The 24,830-nt window shown below is 38.1% G+C and overlaps 1 protein-coding gene across 4 annotated transcripts in view; it reads right to left on the reverse strand.

Annotated features, from left to right (window-relative positions):
• The window catches only part of CDK6 (cyclin dependent kinase 6), a 129,749-nt gene that overhangs the window by 56,681 nt on the left and 48,238 nt on the right, over nt 1-24,830 (reverse strand). For all 4 annotated transcript variants that reach the window (XM_030943577.1, XM_030943578.1, XM_030943579.1 and 1 more), the window contains exon 4: nt 15,683-15,850. In XM_030943577.1, coding sequence (XP_030799437.1) covers nt 15,683-15,850 — 168 coding nt within the window. The remainder of the gene's footprint in view (nt 1-15,682; nt 15,851-24,830) is intronic.

Below are 24,830 nucleotides of genomic sequence, written 5' to 3' on the forward strand. Positions count from 1 at the left end.
GATTCTGGCCACAGTGAAGTTAAAAGGATGTTTTCCATCAACTGCATGGAAGCTAGGATTTCATAGCACAGAGATTCAGGATTATTGTATTGGTTTATCATGCCAGTTTCCCATCAGCAAAATTTGAAGCTAAAACCAAACTGGCATAATTTTCTTCTTCATTTGCATCAGAGGGTCCTTGGTAGTCAAATCACTATATCTGCAAATACCAAGCTTTGTGTTTAAGATTTAGTTCATAGTATAAATACAGTTTTTCTACAAACTCCAAGTTCTTACATTTTTGGAGGCTGATAGTAATACAAATGGCCTTGATTTCTGTTGAAATTTATTCACTTATCCCCTAAATGACTTGAATTCATCGGGCTTCATTGTATGATATTTTTGAATGTAAACTGCTTTTAATGTCCACTGAAATCACAGCTCAAACCATGTTTAAACCTCAAAACCAACTTCCAACAAATCAGGGAAGTCCATATTGGAAAAACAGGGGGGATTTTGCCCACTCTTTTCAATCAATGTAATTTTTTCTCTATAAAATCTAGCTGCATTTTTCATACAGTGATATTTTTTTTTCATGGACTGGTGAAAACTAGTTTTCCGAAACTTGGTTATGTAGTGACTTTGGTCCATTTAACAAGGTCAGACTGTTTATTCTTGACCAAATTCTTTCCCACTGTAAAAAGGTACTTTTAAATGCCACATTCCAAAACAGTGCCAGTAAGTCAATGAAGCATATTTTCCCACAAGAACTGACACCATGCACAGGCCCCTCCTTATTTAATTATTCTAGTGATTAAATTACATAAGGTGCATGATATCCTCAGTGTCCCAAGTAATTTAAATCGCTCAATCTACAATGCCAGCTGTGCTTTTATTAACTTAAATAGTTTTACTCATTTCAAAGCAATACTGCCTGAGCACCAGACAGTAAAAGAAACTAAAAGAAATGTAAGTAAAAATTCTAAATTAAAAAAAATTAACAAAATGCAAAATTCACTGTTAATTTAAAAACAGGCCTTCTTATTTGCCTTATAAATTGGCTTAGTTCATTGAATCCTTGCTGATTTACATCAGCTGAAGTATGTGACCTACTGCAACAACTATAAGAAAATATAAACCAGTAAAGTATTTTCAACTTTTAAGCTATGTTTGCAAGCCAGTTTTCATTTAATGGAGCAAGAATATAAATATGTAAACAAAATTAAGGAAAACACCATTACATGAAGAAGATACATATCTACCTCTGATGCCTTCTGTTTTAGACGCTACAGTGAGGATGTTCTGAGATGTGTTTTTTCTTACTGTATCATGACACCCAGATCAACCCAGCACACTAAACTTCACAGCAAGATTTTCAAATTTTCCAGAAATCTTTTGCATTTTAAGAATTAGTTGATTGTTTCTGACCTTGCAAATACAGTATGAAACAAACTTTGAAGAATTGTGTGGAAAGATGTACATACAAATGAAATGGGGTTAAAAGGCATCAGCTACTTCTTTTTTTCTGAGATGTACTGTCAATGAATTACAGCACCAGTGGTGGAACACATTCTTTGAAGTGATCAGTAACACACTTTCAAGGTAGCCAAAACTCCTCCGCCTCAAATGGACATAAGAAGTAGACGTTATACTTACAGCATATTAGAAGAAATTAACTCAAATATTCACACTGAAGGTGTTTAAAAACATAGTACAGGAAAGCGTGCTCGATTATAATTTGATTCCAACAGAGCACCTTAAATATTCACACCCCTCTCCCCCCAACTAATCAAAAAAAATTCAAAATCTCTCCTATATGTCTTTTCACAATGTATACATATACAAAACATTCTCTGTTCTTCAAAGACACAACATCCTCAGGCTGTATTAATTTATAGTATCTTTTGCCTGAAAATTTAATCAAAATAGGGAACTTATTCATTTTTACAGTATAGATGAGGAGGGACAAGAAGATGTAAAGTGATGATGGAAGTCATGCATGCTTTATTCAATAAAAAAGGTGTAGAAAGTCCTGTTTTCCAGAAAAAATCAAACAGGAGGATATAGTTTTCCTCTAGGACTTATTTCAAGTACTCCATCCAGAAGCTCTCAGCTTCCTCAGCATTTTGCTATATATTTTCCTGTTGATGTCTGTGACTTTAGTGTCTGCATTTGTGCACTGCTTCCCATTGCTCCTTCCACCAATATTTCCTCAGAAAGAGGAAAGCTCATCATCTGATTCCTGTAAGGCAAATCGTGGTCCCTGCAGACCCATGCAGTGTAAATGATGTAAATGTAGATTATTAGCTCATACCTATACAAAATGAATGTTGAGGCACACTATAGGTTCAATGAATTCTATACGCTATCAGAATGAATATTAGATGCTGATTCCAATCCCTTTTGTGCTGGTCTGCAAAGGTACCCAGCTACTCTTGTTTTGTATGAAAAACTTCAAAAACTGCAGATTCTTGACATAAGTTTTCCCTTATATTTGTGTGCAGCTTGCCTGGGATCCTGTAACTTGCGAAGAATGAACTCATTACAATGTCTGCAAATGACAGGCCTCTTGGTTCTTTGCTTTGTGTGCCTTCAGCTGTCTCAAAAAACTGTCTACCACTACAATCGAGCATGATGGGCTCCCCGGCTCTGAGCTCCAAGCACATCAGTACCTGTGCGCTGCACTCTGGCTCCCAGCGATACAGTAGCAAGTTGGATCTGTCTTTTGGGAAGCTGCTTAGTGGCTGTACAACCATGGCGTACATATTCTGCACTTGATTTCTGTTTTCTCTGTGTCCTCCACTGAATGAAACTCTTCCTGTAGGTCAAGAAGGGATTTCCCAGTCCAAAAATGTGGAACAGTTTAAGAAGCATAGCTGAATTTTTCTTTCACTGATTCCTGTAGTTATCACCTGATGTTTCTCCATACTCCTTGTAGAGTCTGTATCTCATCTTTAGCAGACTACTATCATCTGCTAACATCACTGCGCTATCCAAAGATGATTTTAAATTCCACATGCCAGAAGCTTTTCATCTCATGTATCATAATGCTCTTGTCTGGAAGCTTCTCATAGAGCAGAGGATCATCCAGCTGCCCTAGTGCCCAATCAGGGCATATTTTGAATTGGAAGCTCAGCCTGATCATAGGATGGAGTACACTGCTAAGCTCGACATGGCTAATAGGAAGAGTAGGCCCAGGTTGAGGTCTGCTAAGGAAAATGGAAGGGGCAATGGGGTTCAGATTGAGATTGCTAGAAGTAAGGCTAGTATTGGGGTTGCAATGAATAAGACTGGAAAAGATGTTGATGGTTGAATGGGCTCTTTGATAAATAGTTTTACTCCATCTGCTAGAGGTTGTAGAAGCCCAAAAGGGCCAACAATGTTTGGGCACTTTTGGCCTTGTATGTAGCTTAAGATTTTGTGCTCTACTAGCATAAGGAAGGCTACTGCAATTAAGATAACTGGATAAGCCATAAACATCCATCCTTCTGTAAACTACATGAAAAGACAATATAAAAATCTTTTGAGGATGTATTTTTTGCCAACGTATGGTTCCACTTAATGCTGCACTTGCAATCAGAACTTCACCAAGGTGCTCAATCTTTCTCTCATACAAATGACAGGGAAGATACTGTAGAGATTTACATAGCACTAATTAAATGTCTGGATTTTGCTGAGTGGTGTTAAGATACCATCATCATCCAAATTTGTGGCATTTCTGAGTCAATACTTTCATGGAACTGTAAGCTCTAGGATTTGTACCCAGTATGAACAGAAACAGCTCTGAAAGGGTTTTGATAAGCAATAGGTGAAGGGAAAAGAACTCATAAGAACTATTTCTAAAACTGAAAATTAAAAACTCTAACTCTTGCTAACTTGTACAGTTTTTCAGCTCAAACAATTTTGCAATGTTGAAATGCATAAATAAATGTTCTCTAATGCCCAGTACAGGTGAGTGGCTGTGGAGTTGACAGTTCTGTAGAGCTGTAAGTTTCTTGTCTTCAGTGGAAACTCCCCCAGTCACAGATTGTGTGTGCAAGTCAAAGATCTCTTTTGGAAGCATTCCACCGTCCACCAAGCACTTTCCCCCCGTTCCACAGAACGCTTTTTCACAGAATGCTTTTTCAGATCCTTTGTGCTAGGAAGAACGCTGTTAAAAATGTTTCTTCAAAGCCAGGTCATTTACCCTGAGTATAGCAGAAGAATCTGTGCAGTACAGGAGAAAGAAATACTGTGGACTCTCTTTTCCACTAGTTACTCGGCTGCTCCTGTCCCAGCCAAAGGACTCTTGCTATGAATTGCCTCCTAGGTTTTTTGGACAGTGTACTTTTTTTACCCATCCTTTGGACTTGCTTGACACTATATACTTAGAACAGTTAAGGTGAAAATCAAGTAGTAAAGCATTAAGGGTACTATTTATTCACTGTAATAAACGATTCTTATAAGATAAGGGGATTCATTTTGGATGATAATAGCCATAAGAAATATGGTGCACATTTCTGAATCATAGCTAAGGGTAAAACCCAAGAACTAGCTGAAAGCACATCTCCTTCTCTACATATTTCTTCAAAACTTATTCCTTCTTTCCTGCCAGTGAACAATGAACTAGCTGTTTACATGGCAGGTTTCCATGGTTACAATCTTGCATTTGGGGCCCACATGGTACAACCTATATCACTGTTAAATCAAAAAATATCTCCTGCTTCCTAAGCAGAAAGTCCCTACTCTCGTTATTCCTCGTTTAAATCCACAAAATGACCTCAGAACTCAATCAGCATGAACTTGCAGGTGGTTGTTTTCCCTCCTTTTTTTGCATCAGTTTTCTCCTGTTTCTGTGCTTAGTAGATTAATTGCTCATGTTTCTTAATGCTAGTTTGTTTTGGCTTTTTATCATCTGTTCTTTGTCACTCAGGCCCAGTAAATGATGAAAACTCTGAGCCTGTTTCAAATCACTCTTAACTTTAAAAGCAAAAATGTACTGAGTCTTCAAATAGTATGCAGTCATTCCATTTTTAATTATTTTTTCTTCTTTACTGGAAAGCTACTACCAAGATGCCAATGTCATTACGATAGTTGCCCTGGAGAGCAGAACAGCTTGCTGACTGCAAACGAATTATCCACAGATCAGCTCTTCCATGCTGATCACAAGTTTAATGGGTATTTTCATAGACTGCATCTGTAGAACAAGTTTTCCTTGCATTCACTACGGAAAGAGCAAAATCCAATGCAATGGTTAATTTATCTGCTCCTTCAGCTGTTCTGATTCACAGCTGAATTCTACAGACTTCTGCAGTAGACAACAACTCTGTGCATTTTAGAACCTTCATCAGTTTTATCTTCAAATCTCCTTGTTTATTCGAATCTCCTTTAGCAAATCTCATACCTAATTTTTAAGCATGTCTCATTCAGTACCTAATCTATGACAGTTTTGCATATTTCACAGAAGCAGTTATGCATTTTATTAGACCAATTTCAACTACTACCACTCCTCTGACAGACCTAAACAAAAACTCAAACCCTTTCTTGTACCTCCAAGGTCTGGCTTCCAGTCAGGTGCAATTTATGAACTATACTGGGAGTTTTTGATATACAGTAAGATGTCTTGGCTGGTTTTGTACTTTTGAAAAGCATTCTGCAGTCATCTTTCATGATACTTATATTCCACTGAATTATTTCTTAATCTTGGCACTTACATGACTTTTTCCTTTTTTATAAACACTAGTATTTTTACTACTTACAAGCAAATGTGGTTTATCTGATCAGAATCTCTTTTTCCATTGTCTTTTAAACATATAACTGTTCTGGAGTTTCAGAGAAGCAGATTCTAACTGTATCATCTTCTGATTCCTTTCAGTAAGAAAACATTCCATCTCCATGACAAATCTTACAAATCCCCAGAGTCCTTTTGGCTTCTTTACCTTGACTACAAACCCCCATCACTGTCAGCCTCTGTGGTATCTGTGTGGCGTAAAAATCCAAGTGTCCTTGGGTGTCTCTCTCTTCTTCCTCTCTGAAGCTTTCAGTACCCAATCCTGCTTGAATTGATGGCTGTCCTTGACATATTATATCATGGCCTTACAGTGGACCTGAGCAGCTGAGGCCAAGTATAAATGCTCAAGGGCTGACAGAGCTGGGCTGCTTTAGAAAAGTTACCAGAAGTCTCCTTTCTGTTCCTTTTCCTCACCACACATATAGTGTACAATGCTGAAATTACCTTCCCTGGGATCTTCACTAGGCATTTCTATTATTTGAGCTGGGAAAATGTAAGTCTACAGGATGCACAAAAAAGTAACAAAATTATAAACAATCTTCTGATGAGTTCATTTTTAGGTCCAGGTATTTACTTCCACAGTAGTCTATGTTCCTGCTTACTTGTGTGTGCTGATTTTTCTGCTCAAGTCCTTTTTGAAGGTTATTTTTGTTAATGACTTCCAAGTTTATCCAAGCTTTTCTGGCATCCCTGGTTTCATGGAAGGTCTGACCAGGTTAGTTGTCATTTATTGAAGTGACTTGTCAGGATCATCCCATTTCCAGATGGGGAACATTGTAACCAGACTTCCCACTCCATCTGGAATTTTTTCAACTTGCTGTCCCAAGAAGGATTCAATTCTTGCTTTCAGATCATCTTTCATCCCTACCTGTGAGACTTTCAGGTTGTATTTTTGCTTCTTTAGTCAAGGGTCTCTCTTTTACACCTCATTTTAATTTGTTGTTCTTTCTTAGCCCTTATTTAAATTGTAAGCCTCCTCTGGTTTTGAAGACCATCTCCATTATTTGCTCTGTCTCATCTTAATAAAGTTTCATGAGTTCTTTCTTTGGAAAATGAATTTGGCTTTGACATTTATGCCAATCCCTCTGGCCTGCTGACAGCTGTTTCCATGACGAGTGGAGCTCATGAAGTGCATTTCTGAAAAAGCTGGCTATATAATGCACATCAAATCTTGAAGGGGCAAATACAGAGATATGGAACTGGAACAGACTACCACAGTTATCAAAATTTGCCAACTTGCATCACAGAAATTTGCCATGCTCCCTCTCAAAGTTATTTATATTTCTTGCCTGCAGTGGCCCTACTGTAGGATGTTTCAGAATCTCACTACTTGTTTTCTAACTTCCTGACAAAATTATTTATTTGAAGTTATATAAGTTACTTTAAACTAACTAGTTCTCATGCCATCACTGTTTTTTTTTAACATGCTCTCCCTATCTGGGTCCTTGATGATGTTTTTAGGCATCAATTGTATTTACTGTTATGATTCATTTTGTTAAAGTAATTCAGATTCTTCTTGTCTCACAGAGTGTCCCTTGATTGTTACACAGAAATCTGTCCTTCCCATGACTGGTCCTGTCCAAAACCATCTCTCAGCCACAGAGAAACTGAGCAGCTTACAGTATTCTAGATGAGGTCTGATCAACCAATTTGTGTTGTGGCATCAGTATTTTATTATTTCTTATAAATTATCCTACATGTAACAGTCTACATTTTCATATGCTCTTTTCCTGCATCTAAATAATAACTCATAGTCCATATGTGAACTCTGCAGTTTGCTACCAAGCCATTTGTAAGGTCCCAAAACTGAGGAATTAATCTTGTAGCTCAGTAAATCTTTTAGTGTAACATATCTTCCTCTGGATTTATCCACTGAAATGCTAAAAATGGGAAATCTAGAGAAATCTAGTTGAATTCTTTGGTGCCCTGTAATTTACTGAAATCTGGAAAATCTAAGGCTAATATACTTCCACTATTTATCAAATTACTTATCTCACCACATTTTGCAAGGATTAATGTATTACAGCTATAGGTAACTGACCTCTTCAATGCAAATACAAGGCACTGGTCATCTGCTACCATTTAGCCTACAATAACAAGGAATATAACGCAGTTAAATTAAGAATGGGACATTCAAGGCTGGACATCAAGGAAAAAGTGATCTGAAAGTGATTATATAGAGGTTTTTGAACATGCTCCCATGGGAAATGATGAAAACCCTATTTCTGGGCACATTAAAGTTATGGGCAAAACATTACAAATGCAACAGAGAACAATCTTACTTGTTTCACTGGACTAGATGATTTCTCAGCTCTTCTTCTGAGCTCAAGAATTCCACACCAGCAATGCTGAATAACTACTAAATATTGTTAGGCTAAGAGGAATTTCCTGGGCTGTACCTGTACAAGGGAATTCTCAATTAGAAAAGCCTCCTACAGCCGGACTTTGGCCAGCGTGAAGAGAACATTTACAGTTACTTCTCTGCCACTGCAAAAAAGTGCCAACAACTCATTTTTATTACACATTAAGCCCTAAGAGCACTTCTGTCAGCACTGTATGGACACCTGCCTTCACTCTGGAGTAGCAGGAGTTCCAAGGACAGTTTGCTACTTGGTCTGCTCCTCTTGATTTGGATGTCTCACATTCAAGTACCAAACAGGCCCATGCCTGCTTATTCTATGTGCTCTGATAAGAACATAACCTGAGGCTGTATTTTAGTGTTTCAGGATGGTTTGAAATTATGTGGGAACAGTTTTGTAAATACACAGGGAGAGACCTTGTCAAATAATCAAATTGTTTTTACAATCCAGCCCACTCAATTATCTCTGGGAGTAGATGTAAAAACAGAGCCACTTAAATCAACGGAAAAATAGTACAAAGAAGATGTAAATCACTGGGTGGGGGAAATGCACCACATATTTTTACATCTGAAAACAGGAGACAGAAGTATGGTCACACAAAAGCAGGATGCTCTTTTATAACATAGAGAAAATAGGCAGCAGTGATTTTTTCCCTTCCTTTCTCTCTTTTACAACCTCTGCCCCGATTTTTTTAGCAGACTGAGCATGGCCTGCTCCTTTTAAAGTCAGTTCTACATCCTACAGTCTGTTCACCAGATATTTCTTTGAAACTTCTAATGCAGTACTGAACCATTACTAACGTCTACTGTATCTTACTAAGTGAAGGAGAAAGCAGAAAGAGAAGAGAAGAGAAGAGAAGAGAAGAGAAGAGAAGAGAAGAGAAGAGAAGAGAAGAGAAGAGAAGAGAAGAGAAGAGAAGAGAAGAGAAGAGAAGAGAAGAGAAGAGAAGAGAAGAGAAGAGAAGAGAAGAGAAGCATGCTATTTTATCTTAACATCAACATGTGAAGGCCTATTTCCACTGAGTACATTTTTCTTGCACCAATGGAACTGTGCTGTTGCAAAATGACACCAAATTTCACCCTGAGGTGAAAAGGCAATGCCTCAGAAAAGCAGAATTAAGAGGAACCTAAGTAATACCAGGTGTCAGATTTAAAACAAAATAAAAAGCCTTTCTCATAGTGCTGAAGTAAACTGCATCTCAAAGTAGAAATGGTTCAAAAAGTAAGCAGATTAGTTTATGAAAGATGGGTACTTCAGTAATTTTGATAGGCAATGATCTAGATACAAGATCTAGCATTAGAAATTGCTACATTTCTGACTGTTGAGAGCTTTATCTTCTCTCCCTCCTGAGCATCCTCTCTTAAACATTACCTTTTGATAGAGCACATAGTTAACCTTTGGTCCACCCCAGTAGAAACTTCCTTTGTTCTGATATAAACTGTGCTCAAAGTTGCCCCTATTTTCCTTTTTTTTTTTTTTAACCAGGATGAGGTAAATTTATTCTGCAGGCTTGCACTGGTGCAGCTGCAGGGTTGCAAAACATGCTCAGCTCAGTGTGGACAACCTCTGTCCTCACATATCATAAATTCTAATCTCTGCAGCTCTGGAAAGGGGTTTTCTGGAAAAGGGCACAGAAAATATTCTCATGTGAAGCCAATTTGCTTGTTTACTGTGAAATAATTTACTTTCTTTGAAAGATTAAAAGATAGGCTTTTTGTGGTTCATGATAAACCTGGGTCTGAATCAGAGCAGAGGGCTGCATTCCCTGCATTCCTGACAGGTCTCAGGGGTGAGTCCTGGCATCAGCTGCAGAGGAACAGCACAGAGTGCTGAATGCAGGTCTTGGCACTGTGGGGGTAAAAAATACTTCAAACACTGATACAGATGCCCTTAGAAGTTTTGTTACAGTCTGATACAATAATAGCCTTAAATGAACCAGCTGGCTGGTTCATCTAACACTTTCAGAACAGGGTAAATCAGCACAAGCTGCAAAGTTTTGAAAAACACTTCTGCCTTTGAGTTACTTTAGTTATTCGAGGCCTCAGCTGAACACTTCAGATGTGGTTTCAGAACTGACTCCACCAAATCTAAGATGGTGGTGTCCAGGGAGTGGATGACCCCATCTTTCTGCTCCCCCTCACATGTGTCAGGGCTTTCAGTCTTGTGGCCATGCAGTGATTTGCATCTACTAAGCCACCTGGAAATTAGTAACTACTTTATACAGAGTTCATTTTCAGTCAGACTGCAAGGGAGCAACCAGTAATGCCAAAGAAAGGGAACTGGTGGAAGTGTGCAGTCAAAATCAGGGTCACCCTTTCAGCAGCAGTAGAAATGTTACATCTACTTACACTGTGAAACAGCACCTGTAGATTATTTCTAGAACACGTCTCTAGAAGTAACAACCTTGTCATAAATCCTCTGTCTCTGTGAGAGCAGCTAGTACAACTCTTCCAGACAAGTCTTAAAAATTTAAAGGTTCTTTTGATGGGCAACAAAAATTAAGTTGTTTTTGAAAATTATCTTATATGATTATAATGTACATGAATAAGAAACTTCTGATTTCCTAACTTTGTTAATGTTTATTTCCATACTGCCCTTTGATTAATATTGTGACACTGAACGATCTGTTTTGTCATCGTTATTTTGATATAAATTTGGGTCTTTTTAGTGAAAATCTCATCTGACTCAAGGCATCATAAATATATCTTAAAATGTTTTTAGTTATCTGCAGACCTTACAGTCAACATGCTGATAATGATTTTTGTTCTTAAGATGACTCCAGAGATAAATGACTCATTTTATGTGATGGAAATAACCTTCCTAGAGGGTGTTGGGAGGATGCAATAAAGATCCCACCAGATGTTAAAATATCCGAAAAATTCATTAATTTTTTTCATAAAGCCAGACACATGGACTTTTCATGCAGAACTGTGTATTAGTAGGGAAGACAGATTTTCCTTAAATAAGACAATTTTGATCTTACTGCATTTCTAAATAACCACAAACTCTCAGAAGCAGCACTGACAAGCTCAAACCCACTTATTTTGATCTACTGGATGCCTGCCTGTGTCTCATTTTCCTTTTCAGGGACATTTGTGTGGATTAGACAAATGCACCATAATGAAAGAACTGGAGATGAGGGCCCTGATCTCAGGTGACATGCTTCCCCACGACAGTGAAGGGCACATCAAAACAGTGCAACATCCACCAGTCAGAGGGGGAACAGTTACGATCTTCTTAAACCATGCACGAGGTAAAATCAAATATCACTGTACTGATTTGTACTTATTTCAATAGGACACTCTTCATACTTAGTTTAACCAGTGGCAGGTGGTTGCTTAATTTCCATGGGTCTCTGATGTCTGATGGTAACTGGAAGCTTTAAATAGATTGCTGAATCAGGTCCATTTAGGGATCCTCAATGGATCTCAGGTTAAAACTGCACTGCAAGAGACTTGGAAGAGGTGGCCGTAAAAAAAGAGGAAAAAAAAAGACAAAAAACGAGGCAAAGCAAAAAAAAATTTTTGTCTGTGCTCTCATCAATCATATTGCCTCAGACAACCATTTACATTTAGATTATTTACTAACGGAGAGCATTTACTGGAAAACAACAATGCAACAGTGGGAAGGAAACAGAGAAGCACTCATTCCTTTTTGGAAGAGAGTTTTTCTGTCATTTTTTGGGTTTGTTGCTGTAACTAACTTACATATTTGTTTTTACAGAGTAAGCCCCGTTAGTGAAAATTATTTTATGCTCCCTTGCTACTACACCAACAAAATGAAATCCAAGTTCTTGCATGATGTGACATGTAAATCATTTGCGCTGAAGCAACTGCCAGAAATGGATGGAAAGTTTTTATCCTGAAGAAATACTCAAATAAAATACTAGCATAATCTAAAATTCTTTACTGAAAGTAACTGCAGAATATTTTGTGTCCTCTCTTTTCAGAAAATTTATTTAGTTGGGTCTAGTACTCAACAACTTACAGCATCAGCAGAAAAAGTGATCAATTCTCCCTTCTGTGTTGGGTAAATCTGAAAACAAGCGTTTTTTTTTAAAAAAAGGAAGACATAAACCAATTTTGTTGCCATTTCATGGGGAAAAAAACCCTTCAGTGTGCTGACATCTAAGGTAAAGCATGCATGTTTTCAAAGAAAGTATTATGAGTGTGTTACAAACACTAACATTTGCCAGTTTCACTCAAGATTCTGATACAGGCCAGGTTTTAAGAGCTGGATAGCCCCAGCTCCACCTAGATGCTCTGATCACAACTGCATGCACTTATCTCACTTAACATTCCTGTATGCCATGATTCAGCTTCATTTCCTTTCTTCAATGCAGTCAAAAGTCATCATAAATAGATAAATGGATTATTCCTTTTTGATAACATAACTTCAGATTTTCCAGACACCCAACTGCTCCTTTGCTTAGACAACGTTAGAACTGAGTGCCCATTTTTCTGCACCAGGAAATATGTGACAGTTCATTAGCTTTTGCTATCCAACTCTAAAATTACAGTCACATCAATCTACCTCCTCTGTCCTATGGAGCTTCTCTGTTATCACAAGCCTATTCAAAATTTCCCCAAGGGCCAAGATCAACACTTGGAAAAGAGTCTAACTGCATGAAACCAAAAGCATGCCCTGCCCTCCACCAGCTCAGACACCCCCGCCTAACCTCATTCTTCCTAGTGCTGTTATTTCAGCCTGGTATCAGCTCTCAGTCTGAACACAGCTGGGAGCAGTGATCTCCACCCTGCCCCCCCAGCCTGTGTAACCTTAGTTTCAATCTTTTATTCATTCATTCATTCACTGACAGAAATATCAAGAGGTTTCTTTAAATGACAGCAATATGCCTGAACTACCCATCTGCCAGAAGGATTCTTCAGCATCGTGTAAATAACCAGCTGTTAGAGAGAGACTGCTTTGAAGTTACCACTTGCTGCACCCACAGCACTTGGGCTGGATCAGTTTTTACTGGGCTACTTTCATGGCAAGCTCTTTTTTTCCCATCTGAAGAGTTTCTTTGTGAGCAATGAATGAGGATGCATCTTGGGAATGGTCTGATACTTCAAAAGATGATTCTTGTAGTTTATCTTGCAGTAAGCTTCTCCTCTGAAGGAAAAGCTGCAGAGCCCTTGTATAGATCACAGTGATAGTCTTTTATCACTGGGCTGTCTGCACTATCACTCTCCAAAGCAAATCTTTGCAAGCTTTGACTTTTATCAGTTGATATATGTACATGTATATTCTGTCTTTTATAATGCAATACTTTTTTTCTGCAAACGCTTCAAAACAAGCTGGTCTTGCTGAAGTCCATGAAAGTTTACTTCCTGCCTGGTGAATAACTGCAGTTTAGACTATTTTTGGAATAGTAAAGTCAAGAATGTCTTTATGTTTAAAAACCAGAAGTTTAGGGGTTTGGAGCTGTTTTGTTTAGCAGTGTTTCCTCTACTAGGTTTCAATGGAGGTAAAAACAAAGCAGCATTTCTACACCTAAGCAAATAGCCAAAGGTGGAAGTTAAAATCAGAAGAGGAAAACTGACAGCTAAAACACATGTAATACAAGTTTCTAACCCGCAATCACTTTGTAGCAGTGAAGATTGACATTTAAAACTATACCACATTTATCACATTCTAAGCAACGCACCCCTATAGTTTCCTACATACTCAGACACAAGTTTATTTCAAAGATGTTGAAAACTGTTTTAAAATACTTATTAACTTTTAACTTAACTTTGAAACTATTAATTTTTTAACTTAAGAAGACCAATGTCATAGCTGGTTTTGTCTTTTTTTTAACTTACATCTACTACCATATACTTGATTTATCCCTGATCACAGAATAATCCAACTATTTTAATACTCTTTAGCTTATCTGCAATGACACTTGGATGCTTATCTGAACACAGTACAAACTTGAATGTGCATAATCCCTTAGGCTGAACATCTCTTGTTCACAGCAGCACCAAGAGTACCTGCTCACGGGTTTTAACATGATTTCTAGCAGACAAGTATCAGATATTTGAGCAAATGCACATACTTTACAAAGCAATCCTGGCAAAATTCTCTTTTGCTGTGGTAGATTTCTGGTGTTTTAAACTTCCTTCCTAAGAAGGCTACATGGTCATGGAAAAACTCCTGCTCAGTTTTGTACGTATTTTTTCCTCATTTCATGCAGAACTTTTCAAAAATGTCCTTCTGAAAACCTTGTAGCATTCTGCATTTTGGCTTAAATGATTTTATGCATCAACAGAAACAATCACTGAAGCTGCTACTGACTGGTAGCTGGGAAACAAAATAAGAGCAATTCGGAAAGAACCTTTCTCTCCTTTTCTTCTGCTTTGAGTTACACGACCAATCTTCCCAGCATCCAGATTCTTTCACCTTTGGATTAGACTACATTCTACAGGCAATGAAAAAAACCAGCCCTAAAACACAGGTTTACATATATTTTATGTGACAAGGATACTTCCCGATGCTCAACAAGATGATGTAATTTTCTGTTGCTTCCTGCCTTCGTTCACCCTGAAGGCAGATGGCCATAGCTGCATCACATGACAATGGGAAGACCCTTGCACAAACTAACAATGAGAACGAATTCTTATCAATATGAGCCAGGTAATTTTTACAGTATGGTGTAAAATGCAAAGTGGATCCTTTTAGTTTCTCTTTTCAGTAGTTCTGTCTTTTCTGTCTTTATTGTGAGAGTTACTGTCACGGCAGTCGGGATACTCAAAATAGAAAAAAAAACCCAAAAAAATCATGAGCAGGCAACAAACCATAGAGATACCCAACATGCACACAGCATGGCAGCTTCTCAATATGCTCCAGAGATGCTGTGCCAAGCTACAGGAGCTGATTCTGGGGGCAGGGCCAGCAGGCGTGGAAATGGGGTCAAAAAGCAAGGAGCTGGCAGGGGTTCTCCAGCATTAATGGAGGAGAGAGCTTAATCTAAAAGTGAGCTCATGTCTGAGCCAAGGACAACCAAGAGAGCTGGTGGGAGAGGGGGAACAGTGGCAGGAGACCTGGTGATACTGGGGGTCCTCTTTAACAGCTGGCTCGGGAAACAGCTGTGATTTCGGCTCCCAGGTCCACTTGAGCTTCCTCCAGCACAACCCTATTTGGAATCATTCAGTAACATAGGGAAGGAAGCACTGAATGCATATTCATAGAGGTGGAAATTCAGAGCACGATGGTATGGCATTTTCACAAGTATCTGTGGGGTTTTTTCAGGCAAAATACCTGGGATTCAGCAAGAGCTTTTTCTTAAAATGGATACTTCAGAAACTTTAACCATACCTGTCTGACTTAATTTACACAGGAAGACAGTATCACTACAGAAGCTTAACAGATGGGAGTTTCAGAAAACTAACACATACTTATCCCTCTGTAATCAGTCACGATGGAATTAGAGCCAGTAGTCAGTACCTGATTACTTGATTACAAGGTAATCACCACAAGTTCAATCCTGGCTGGAAAGCAATTGTTTTCAGAGACACAAGTAACTTCAGTTGTAGACATGGTTCACACTGCTATGCTAACGGAAAAATAAAAGCCTTCAGAAACTTACCACTGAGGTAAGAGCCATCTGAAAACTGTAGAGTCGTGCAAGGCCAAAATCAGCTAGCTTTATCTGCCCATTGCTGGTTACAAGGATATTCTGGGGTTTCAGATCCCGATGCACTACACGATGAGAATGCAGAAAATCCAGTCCCCGAAACAGCTGAAGCATCATATCCTATATATAAAGAAATCAATATGCAGTTATCAAGACAATGTGGCAGGCAAACAAGTAAATCCCCTATCATAATCTGAAAAACTAATTTACTAAACATTGACTTAAATACGTGCACAGGAGATAAACCCAACTATTAATATTAAATGGACAGGATGTTGGTAGAATGAATGGAATTGAACCAATGTCCTTATCGAGTTAATGTATGGTTTGTAGTTGAATTATCTGAGGTTGACTAACAGTAGTATAAAGATTAATCAATATACTTTAAAAAATAGCAAAAGTATATTTCTAAATTCCTGGACAACTTCAAAAGAATGCTGTCCAACTAAGAAAAAATACATAGCAGTTTTTGCTCCTAACTTCAAACCACATGCCATTTTGTATTCTCACTAGCTTATGTTTTGCCCTTTCATGGTGAAGTGCATTTTTATCATTCATTTTAACAGGCACAATGACCTGTTTCAAACAGAAAAACTGCTTAAATGGCAAATTTAATTTTATTTAATGTTATAGAGGGAAAAAGTTCACTTGGCAAAACTTGTGGTATAGAATTTACTGAATAGGACAGAAATTACCTTTAGATGAAAGTTTAGCACTAAAACAGTGTAATAATAATAGTAATTCTGATTCTTCTTTCTGTTTTGTTATAGTGATACAATCTTCCATGACATTTCCACAGCTGAAGAAACTATTTTATCTTACTCATGTTTTGACAATCTTAGTAATGTGAAAAGAATGAACCAGCAGACTCAAAACCAAATACTAGAAATCCCCTGCATTCCAAATTAGAAGGATACTGTCAACTTGAAAATTATATTTGCAGAACAGGCAGTTACAAGAAGATGCTGCAATAAGAAAGAAAAAAAAATGGAGAAAGAAGTTTCTTTTCTGCATGCAATTGACTTGAGCTCATGAAACTGCAGTTCTGTGTATGCTGGTGACATATGCCTTTTCCATAAACCATGCAGCAGGGTGTCCTCCAATCCTGTTGTTAGCAACCAAAATCATCTTGGAGAAGGGCATGGCATGAAAAAGAAAAGGGAGGAAGGATAGCTTGAGGTTGGTTGCTTTTGTTCTTCTCTATGGACTCGGGGATGTTGCAAGTAAACATTCAAAGCATACTACTGAAAGGAATTATATCCGAACATGGGTATAAAAATCACTCAAAACATTGGGCTTGGTAATATTGGTTAAATTGGATGCATTTTTAAGGTAGGCTTTAGAGATATTGCTAAGTAATTTAATACAAAATTATTCCTTTTTTGTAATGTTTCCTGATCATTTATATAGAAAATATTACACAATATATATATATTAGGTTTGGAAGCTCTCACCTGACCTCTGATAAAACAAGGCCATTTCTGTATACAGCCAGATCATAAAGCAATCATTTTCCATTTGAAGACCCAAATTACAGAGATTTTACCATGAAATTATGGATGCTGTGACAGTATTAAATTATTATCACCTCTGAAGGAAGGTGGTGAACTCCATTTCCTGCTAGCTGATGCCTTTTATTTCCTTTGCTTTCCCAGAAAAAAATTGGAAACTGATAATTTTGGCAACTGGTATAATACAGTTTGGACTTTAAAAGAAGTTTTAAAAGAATTTTTCAGCTGTTTAAAAGAAATACACAAACTATATTGAATCCTCCTGTATTCATACAGGGTTTTTTTTCAGTTCAGAAATTTGTAAGAACTTGGGCTATAGCTCTGGAGGTTTCAGTCATCAGCAGAATTATTGTATGTAATATCTGGTCACTCTGTGCCATTTTTTTGCCAAATCCCAAAAGTCTTTGGATCAGTCTTGCAGACACGAAGAACATGCCAACAACATTAAGGCATATGGTTATTTTAAATATGAACTTAGTTGTTTCAGTGAATTTGGGCCAATTTTTTTCTTTTTTATTCCATGTTGACATAGTATCAAGTAAGAAAATTATTTAAAGAACTGAAGTATTAGTCAGTAGACCCTGGCAAGTCCCTTTCTGGTGACATTTATGTATCCTATTCATCTGTAAACTCATTCAGGCAGTTACCAAACATATCAAGAATATTTTTTCCAACAACTGATGCTGGTTTTGTTTCAGCTTTCTTCCTCAAGCTCAGCATAACAAAATTCTGCTCTGCTCATTTCAAGATTCAAGCAATGTCTTCAGGTTCTAAATTCAGAGTCTTCTTCCAGACACAGGTAAAAAAAGAAAATATTTGAAAATGGAAACTGGTATATCTTCCTCTCTACCCACAGGGCTCAAAAAAATAATATCATTTACAGAAGTTCTCTTCACACACAAAAATTAAAACATGTTGCAGAAAAGTGAACTGGGAAAGTGTAAATTTAAAAGGTGTTAGAAAGAAGAAGGGCAACTGGAGGGAAAAAAGTGCCATATCTCCTCTTCCAGGAAATTCATGGTTAGTCCATATAAACTGTTTTCCACTATTCAAGTTGGACTGTTGATTACACTTATTATTTTCTATGATCAGTATTAACAGATTTCAGTTCAAAATTATCTGGAAGAACAACCCAAAGTTTTGTGTATGTAAAAAAGGGCACTTGGATATAGAAAGACTATTTGCTCTTTGTGATTCCCCGGTTTTAAATTCTCAGCAAGTCAGAGCAGAAGCGAAAATCACAACATAGGCTTATTATTATGAACTTTAAATAAAGAATAACAAACGCAGCAGCTTAAAATTTTGTGATGCATGCAAGCCTAGTCAAAAACCATCAGGCCTTGCTTTTGGAAAATGATTTCATTCACTTGGTCAGCCACTTGCAAGAAACATAAGGCAGGGTCTGGCATCTGTGCCTTCTTTGACACTGTAACTAATATCAGAAGCTACTAACCTTTGCTAGCAAATTGGATAAAGGCTGTAAACATGCACAAGCCAGATCACTACCTAATTAAATCACGATAATTTCATTCATCTAACGGAAATGCATCCATTTTTATTAGTGACGAATACCCAGTATTACCTCAATTACCAAGTTCTAGAAATAACTGCAGGAGAGTCTTCATGTGCCTCAAGGATTAGTTTTTTCCATGTCTGTTTTTCCCTGAGAAATGTTCTGTGGTAGATAGGCATACCACACTTTGGAATTACAGGGACAATCATATTTCAAAAGCTAACTGAAAAATGATCAATTCTATGCAACAAACAAAAACCTTTGTGTCTTAAAAGATCGAAGGAACAAGCTCTAATGAGTCATGATCAAACCTCTACTGATGTTTATCAGTGTTCTTCGGATATTGTATGTTGGCAAACAAAGACACAGAATGTGCCTGTTGTTTCAGATTAGAGATTTCTGCCATCACGATAGTTGGCTGTTGCTCAAGTTGAAGATACATGCACCTATTATCCCACTGCAATAACTTTCAGACAATCACAGGCTTACTTTTTTTTTTCTTTTTCTGGTTACATTTTCAATGCCATCGATGTGCAAATATAAAATATTCACCTGTAACTCAACAGAAAACTGAAAATTGAAAACTATTTTGGGATGCAACGAACAACTACAACTTCTTTAGAGAAAAATATGTAGCTTTAATTTTGTAAAAGTCTCGTAATGAAAACAGGAGTGAAATTTGTTATGGAAATGTTGCATCTCTGCTTGTTCCATCATATAAGGTACTGATGATGATTGTTCAGTCTGACATTTACTGAATTTATCAGCCCTGAATGCCAGGACCAAATTCTGATGAACTTTTCAAGCTACACCATATTACGTCATGAGTCTCAATAATACTCAGAAAAATATCCTGCATATTCTTCCTCTGTCATCAGTGAAGATGGGGCTGGGCTTAGGCTAGGCTGAGCAGCTGCTTCTGCTGCCTCTGCCAAAGGCAGTACTCATGGCTCATGTTTCCCGACTCAGGCAGCAGGAACAGAAAGCCCTGATTTCCTATACATTTTTGTCTCCACCTTGTCCTAGCCCCTCTCTTGACTCTATGCTTCACTGACCCCTCTTAAACCTCCTCAGCATCTGATCCATAAATCCCTTCCAAGCCATTGGCTTTCAAATACCACTCTGATCCTTTAAGAGTCACCCACCATCTTGACTACCAAGAAAAATACCTGTTAATTTTCTGCAGCAACTTACTGCTTGTTTAAGACCTGCCAGATTCTCTGGAGGACTCTGCCTGGTTAACTCAAAAGAGGATGGCATGGCTGTCACCCAAAACATTCAAGTATCTACTCAAAGACAAAAAAAACTGGGGAGCTGGTCTCAGTGTCAGTGCCTAGGAGCAGCAGCCAGGACTGCAGGGGCTCAGCCAGGGGACATCAGGGGCTGTGCCCTGCCAGACATGCTCAGCTCCAACGACCCAGCCAGGACTGTGGTGCCTCCATGAAGACAACAGGTTCAAGGGCAGAAAAGGCTGCAGGGAAAGAGGAGAAGAGAACAAAGGGAGTGAGAAACTGCACAGGAAACACCAAGGTGAGAGAGGAGGAAGAGAAGTGAGAGGAGAAAGAGAAAGCAGTCCACGGTGGAGCAGTTATCCACGTAGCAGATACTCCTGAGGGAACTGCAGCCTGTGGAGATGACCCGAGGGTACAGCAGGCACAAAGACTGAGGAGGAAGGAGTAGGAGAGAGGAGCTGCTCCTGTGCTGCTTGGGCTGGGGACATTCAGAAGTGATGTATAGCCTGGAAAAAGGCATGAGGAGGTATTATTTGAATATCTGTTCTTTTTTTGCCCATCGCTTGAACTAGCAAGTATCTACCTTGACCGGCATTAAGACTGTTTTCTCTCTTATCTCAGCCCATGAGCTTTCTTGCTCCTTGTTGCTCTCTACTTCCTATAGCTGAGATGGAAGAAATCAGTAAGTGCCTGGATGGGAGTCTGACTGCTGGCAGGCTAACCCACCAGCATGGTAAAGTATGGATGCCAGGTTTTGTCTTGGTAAAGGGGAACAAAGTGAGATGCAACCTGAAGGAAAACACCAAGAGTAATATATCTTCAGAGAACACATGCATCCTGAGGTAACATACACTTATGACTGGCAGCTCGTTCTGTGAAGCTCATGCTTTTCCTCCATTGGCTACAATGTGAAGAAAGAAAAACCTTTAAGCAGGTTGCCCTTTGTTAGAGTGATAGGAGTTCCTAAAACCAAAGAGAGTAATTCAGTGGAAACCCACAAATATACTCATTTGTGTCATCAAATAAAAACAACAGAGTACAGAGCCTTGCAAACTAAAATAGACCCTAAATTTGTACTAACACACAGGCTTTATACATTTTTGGTTTTTTTTTTAACCTGCCTATTTTCCTCTTCCTGCTCTATTTCTACGCTAATATTTTGTAAAGCACAACAATCCTTTGGCATCTCCTAATGCTTCTCCTACTCTTCTGTGGAGTATCCCATCCACCCTCACAAGTTGCATCCTTCACCCAAAGTTTCTGTCTATCTGCAACTCGTTTTTCTTTTTGCTGAGCAGAATGGAATGTCCCTATTTTACATGGCAGGTGTTGGAATACTCATCCTGAACATTTCCTGTAGGAGTGTTTGCGTAAAAGGCAACCACAAGTGTAAACAAAGGGGATGAGTTTTAGACAGCAGTGTGTGATGAATCAGACAAGGTACTTTCATTAAAAGGCTCACTGCCTCTCACTGGAATAGGACCTGCTCAGAGCAGAAGGGGAAAAGATGAGGCTTCTTTCATATGCTACTCAGTTATATAGAATCCCCAATCACTGAATTGCTTCCAATTTAAAGGGTGATTTTACACATGCTGGAATGAAAGTTTAAAGAGCTGTCCCATCCTCTGGAGCCCATTTTTGAAGCAGAATAATTACAGCCCTTCTATGGTGATACTTTGTAACAAACAGTCAACATTAATTAATGCCAAAAAAACAATGGCATTCCTGAGGAATTACACAGTACAGATACATGAATAGCAAAGGACATGATTAATGTTGTTACACTGAAGCCCAAAGGCATTAGCAATAATGTAGTGATTCCCCGTTAAATGCAGTGATTCTCTTTTTTAATTTTTGTCCTCACATTGGGCTGGGAACCCATCACATCGACCTATCTAGAATGCCATGACTGTGATGGTGGGGGCAGATGCAATTTGCCACTGTCTGTGGAGCTGCAGGATACTCTTCTCCATGCAGCTGGCTCAATGCAGAGGCTGGGGCACAGTAAGAGGCAGACAGATCCCTGCCCTCATGCTCTGCTCCTTTTCTCAGAAGAAAGCTATTCCGATCAGTCTCCCTGCAGGGCATTCAGAAAGGGGATGAGGAGGCTGTCTTTTCCTTCTCCTAGCCACATCAGAGCTTCTCAGGACTCAGCCATGATCCAACCAAATATATATGGGATACAGAGCTCTTCATCTTCCTTACGTTGGGTAACTATTTATCTCCGAGTAATCCTACTGCTTTCCATAAAAGTATTCACAGGGTAAGGGTCATTCCTCAGAACAGAAGACTGCTGCGATACTCCTGACAATTAACTGGGAAGTACCAAGAGAATGTGAACTTCACAGCATGTTCAATTTAAATATGTTTACTGTTTTGATAAGAGAACAATAAATCCAAATTACCTATTCACTTAGCCCTATTAATCAACCTTACTATACAAGATAACATATTCATTTTCTGTTCATAGAGTAAAATACTGTGCAGAGAAAGATACGCTCAATTTATTTAGTGTATTATTAATGTCTGATAAGCACATGCAAGGAATTGGTCTAATAATTGGTTGTGTTTTCTATGCTGATACCCTAAAGGTAAATAATTTGTTGAAAAATAATTAAGTTACATATATTTTTAAACATGAAGTAAAATACTTGTGTAATTATCTTTGAATTGCAAAACTATTTTAATCATACAAAAGGTTCTTTAATGCACTTGAGAGTAGATTAAAATATATGTTAAAATATATTCTGATTATCAGCCTCCAATCTATTTTAAACTGCTTTTGTAAGAAAGCAAGCACAGCTCATAAAAGGATCTTGGATTATCCAATTGTTAGGATGAAGAACCCTACAGACATGCACACTCGCAAAAGTATGCTTGTATGTATGCATACATTATAATGTTTTGAATAATCCCATTTAAGACAATGCTATCTATAGTAGTCCACTGCAATAAGCACTGAGATTAATATAGTTGTGTTGTTTGGTTTTGTGTTTTGTTGGTTTTCCGTGTTTGGTTTTTTTAATGGCTAGAATTATTTGTGCAGCAATTCAAAAGATAAAATACCTGAAGGAGTGGAATCTACAAAGCTACTGTTTTGAAGACTGCTTTGGTTGCTATTGGAAGTAGCAAGGTAATCAAGATTAGAAAGTCCTAAATAAATTACTTTGAAATACACTAATTGATCAATTAGTTCAGAGCCAGCCTAGTAAAAATAGCAAATATCACTATTATGCATAGACCTGCCTGTATACTATGACCATTATCTGTCAGTCCCAATCAAAAGTACTGCAACCGTGCACAAGATTCAGGAAAAATGCAAAATTTTAACTGAATTACAAAGGTCCACAGTAGTATCTGAAAAGTTTTGAGGCTCACTGACGCTACTGCATTGCTGTAAGCTTATGACTGAATTCCATGAATGTCATAAGCTTTCAGTATACTGTTTTCCCTTGTTGTGCACCTATACATAGACTGAACTCAATCCACAGCCACCACAGCAGGCTTAACATGTTCCTAGTCCCTTTGCTTAAACTTGCCTACTGTTCCTTCTGAGGTAGAAAAGAACTGCCACAGGAGAAACTGACCAAACATATTTTGGAGTGCTCCAAACACTCCTCAAACACCAGAGCTCAGCAGCAGCAAAGCCAACATTTGTAGGACTGGACTACAGCAATTGATGCACCTGACTGTGTTGAAGGAACTGCTCTGAGTAACCTTCTCTTACCCTCCTTAATTTAAGCACCTGGATTCATATTTTATGGGTTGGTAAAAGTTTCAATCTAAGCAGATGTCTGCTTTACCAGAACCCTAATGCTGACAGATTCCCATGTTGATCTCAGTAGCTGTGAACCAAAGACCAAATTCAGTATATAACATGTCTACTTAACATCTCTGGGGGACGTATGTACATACACATGCTTGGGCACACACATTTTATTTAAGTTGATGTAAGTCCTTCCACATCAATTTCTAACTTTATAGTTCAACACCTGTCAAGTCAGTTTGCAATCTAGATCTTTCAAGTTTTACTTTTCCATGTGCTGTTTTTCATATTTGATGAGAAGAACACGCATGACCAAAAAGAAACCTATATAATTATTGTTCTACTTATGTACAGTCATTCAGTGTACCAAAAATTCCTATCAAAGTGGAATTACCAGACATGCAAATGAAATACACAGCACTTCCCATGTGGCTACTGGTATTTGTCAGATAAAATACATGAGAATTGAACAGAGGGGAAGTTTGTTTTAACATTCTGACAAAAATTGGCACTGTTAGCAAGACTTGTCCCATATGGAAAAATTTTACAGCAGGTAAATGTAACTTTGTGATTAACAGTCTTTTTCAGTGCTCAAACCCTTCAACTCTTTGTGCCTGCAGAAAAAACACAATGCACAGTTTTAACAGATTTTATGGATCTGAGCCTAGATAAGCAGAACACTCATGTTTCTTTCTTGTATCTCTGGATGATGATATCACAGTTTCAGACATCCCCAAATACCTTCTGGGAAACTTCCTTTCTTTTATTACAAGCTTTTTATAACTGTATTGGAAACAGCAGTTTCTCACAGAGCTTCCTGATTTGACAAGTTGTTACTACTCTGTTCTTTTATTTCTCATACAATGTTAAAAAGAGATGAGGACTAAAATGTATTATGAAATCCCCCAAATTCTTTACTGCCTCACCCAGTTGGTAAAGTTCCGCACAAATGACTTGAAATAGTACCTGTGATTTGTATGCATTGGCTGTGAAGACTCTTCTAGCACGTCTAGGGATTGACACCAGCATAAAGTTGGTATATAAGCATCACAGCAGGTCACACTGCAGTTTGAATTCT

Source organism: Camarhynchus parvulus, chromosome 2, assembly GCF_901933205.1.
Source record: "Camarhynchus parvulus chromosome 2, STF_HiC, whole genome shotgun sequence".
Lineage (NCBI taxonomy): Eukaryota > Metazoa > Chordata > Aves > Passeriformes > Thraupidae > Camarhynchus > Camarhynchus parvulus.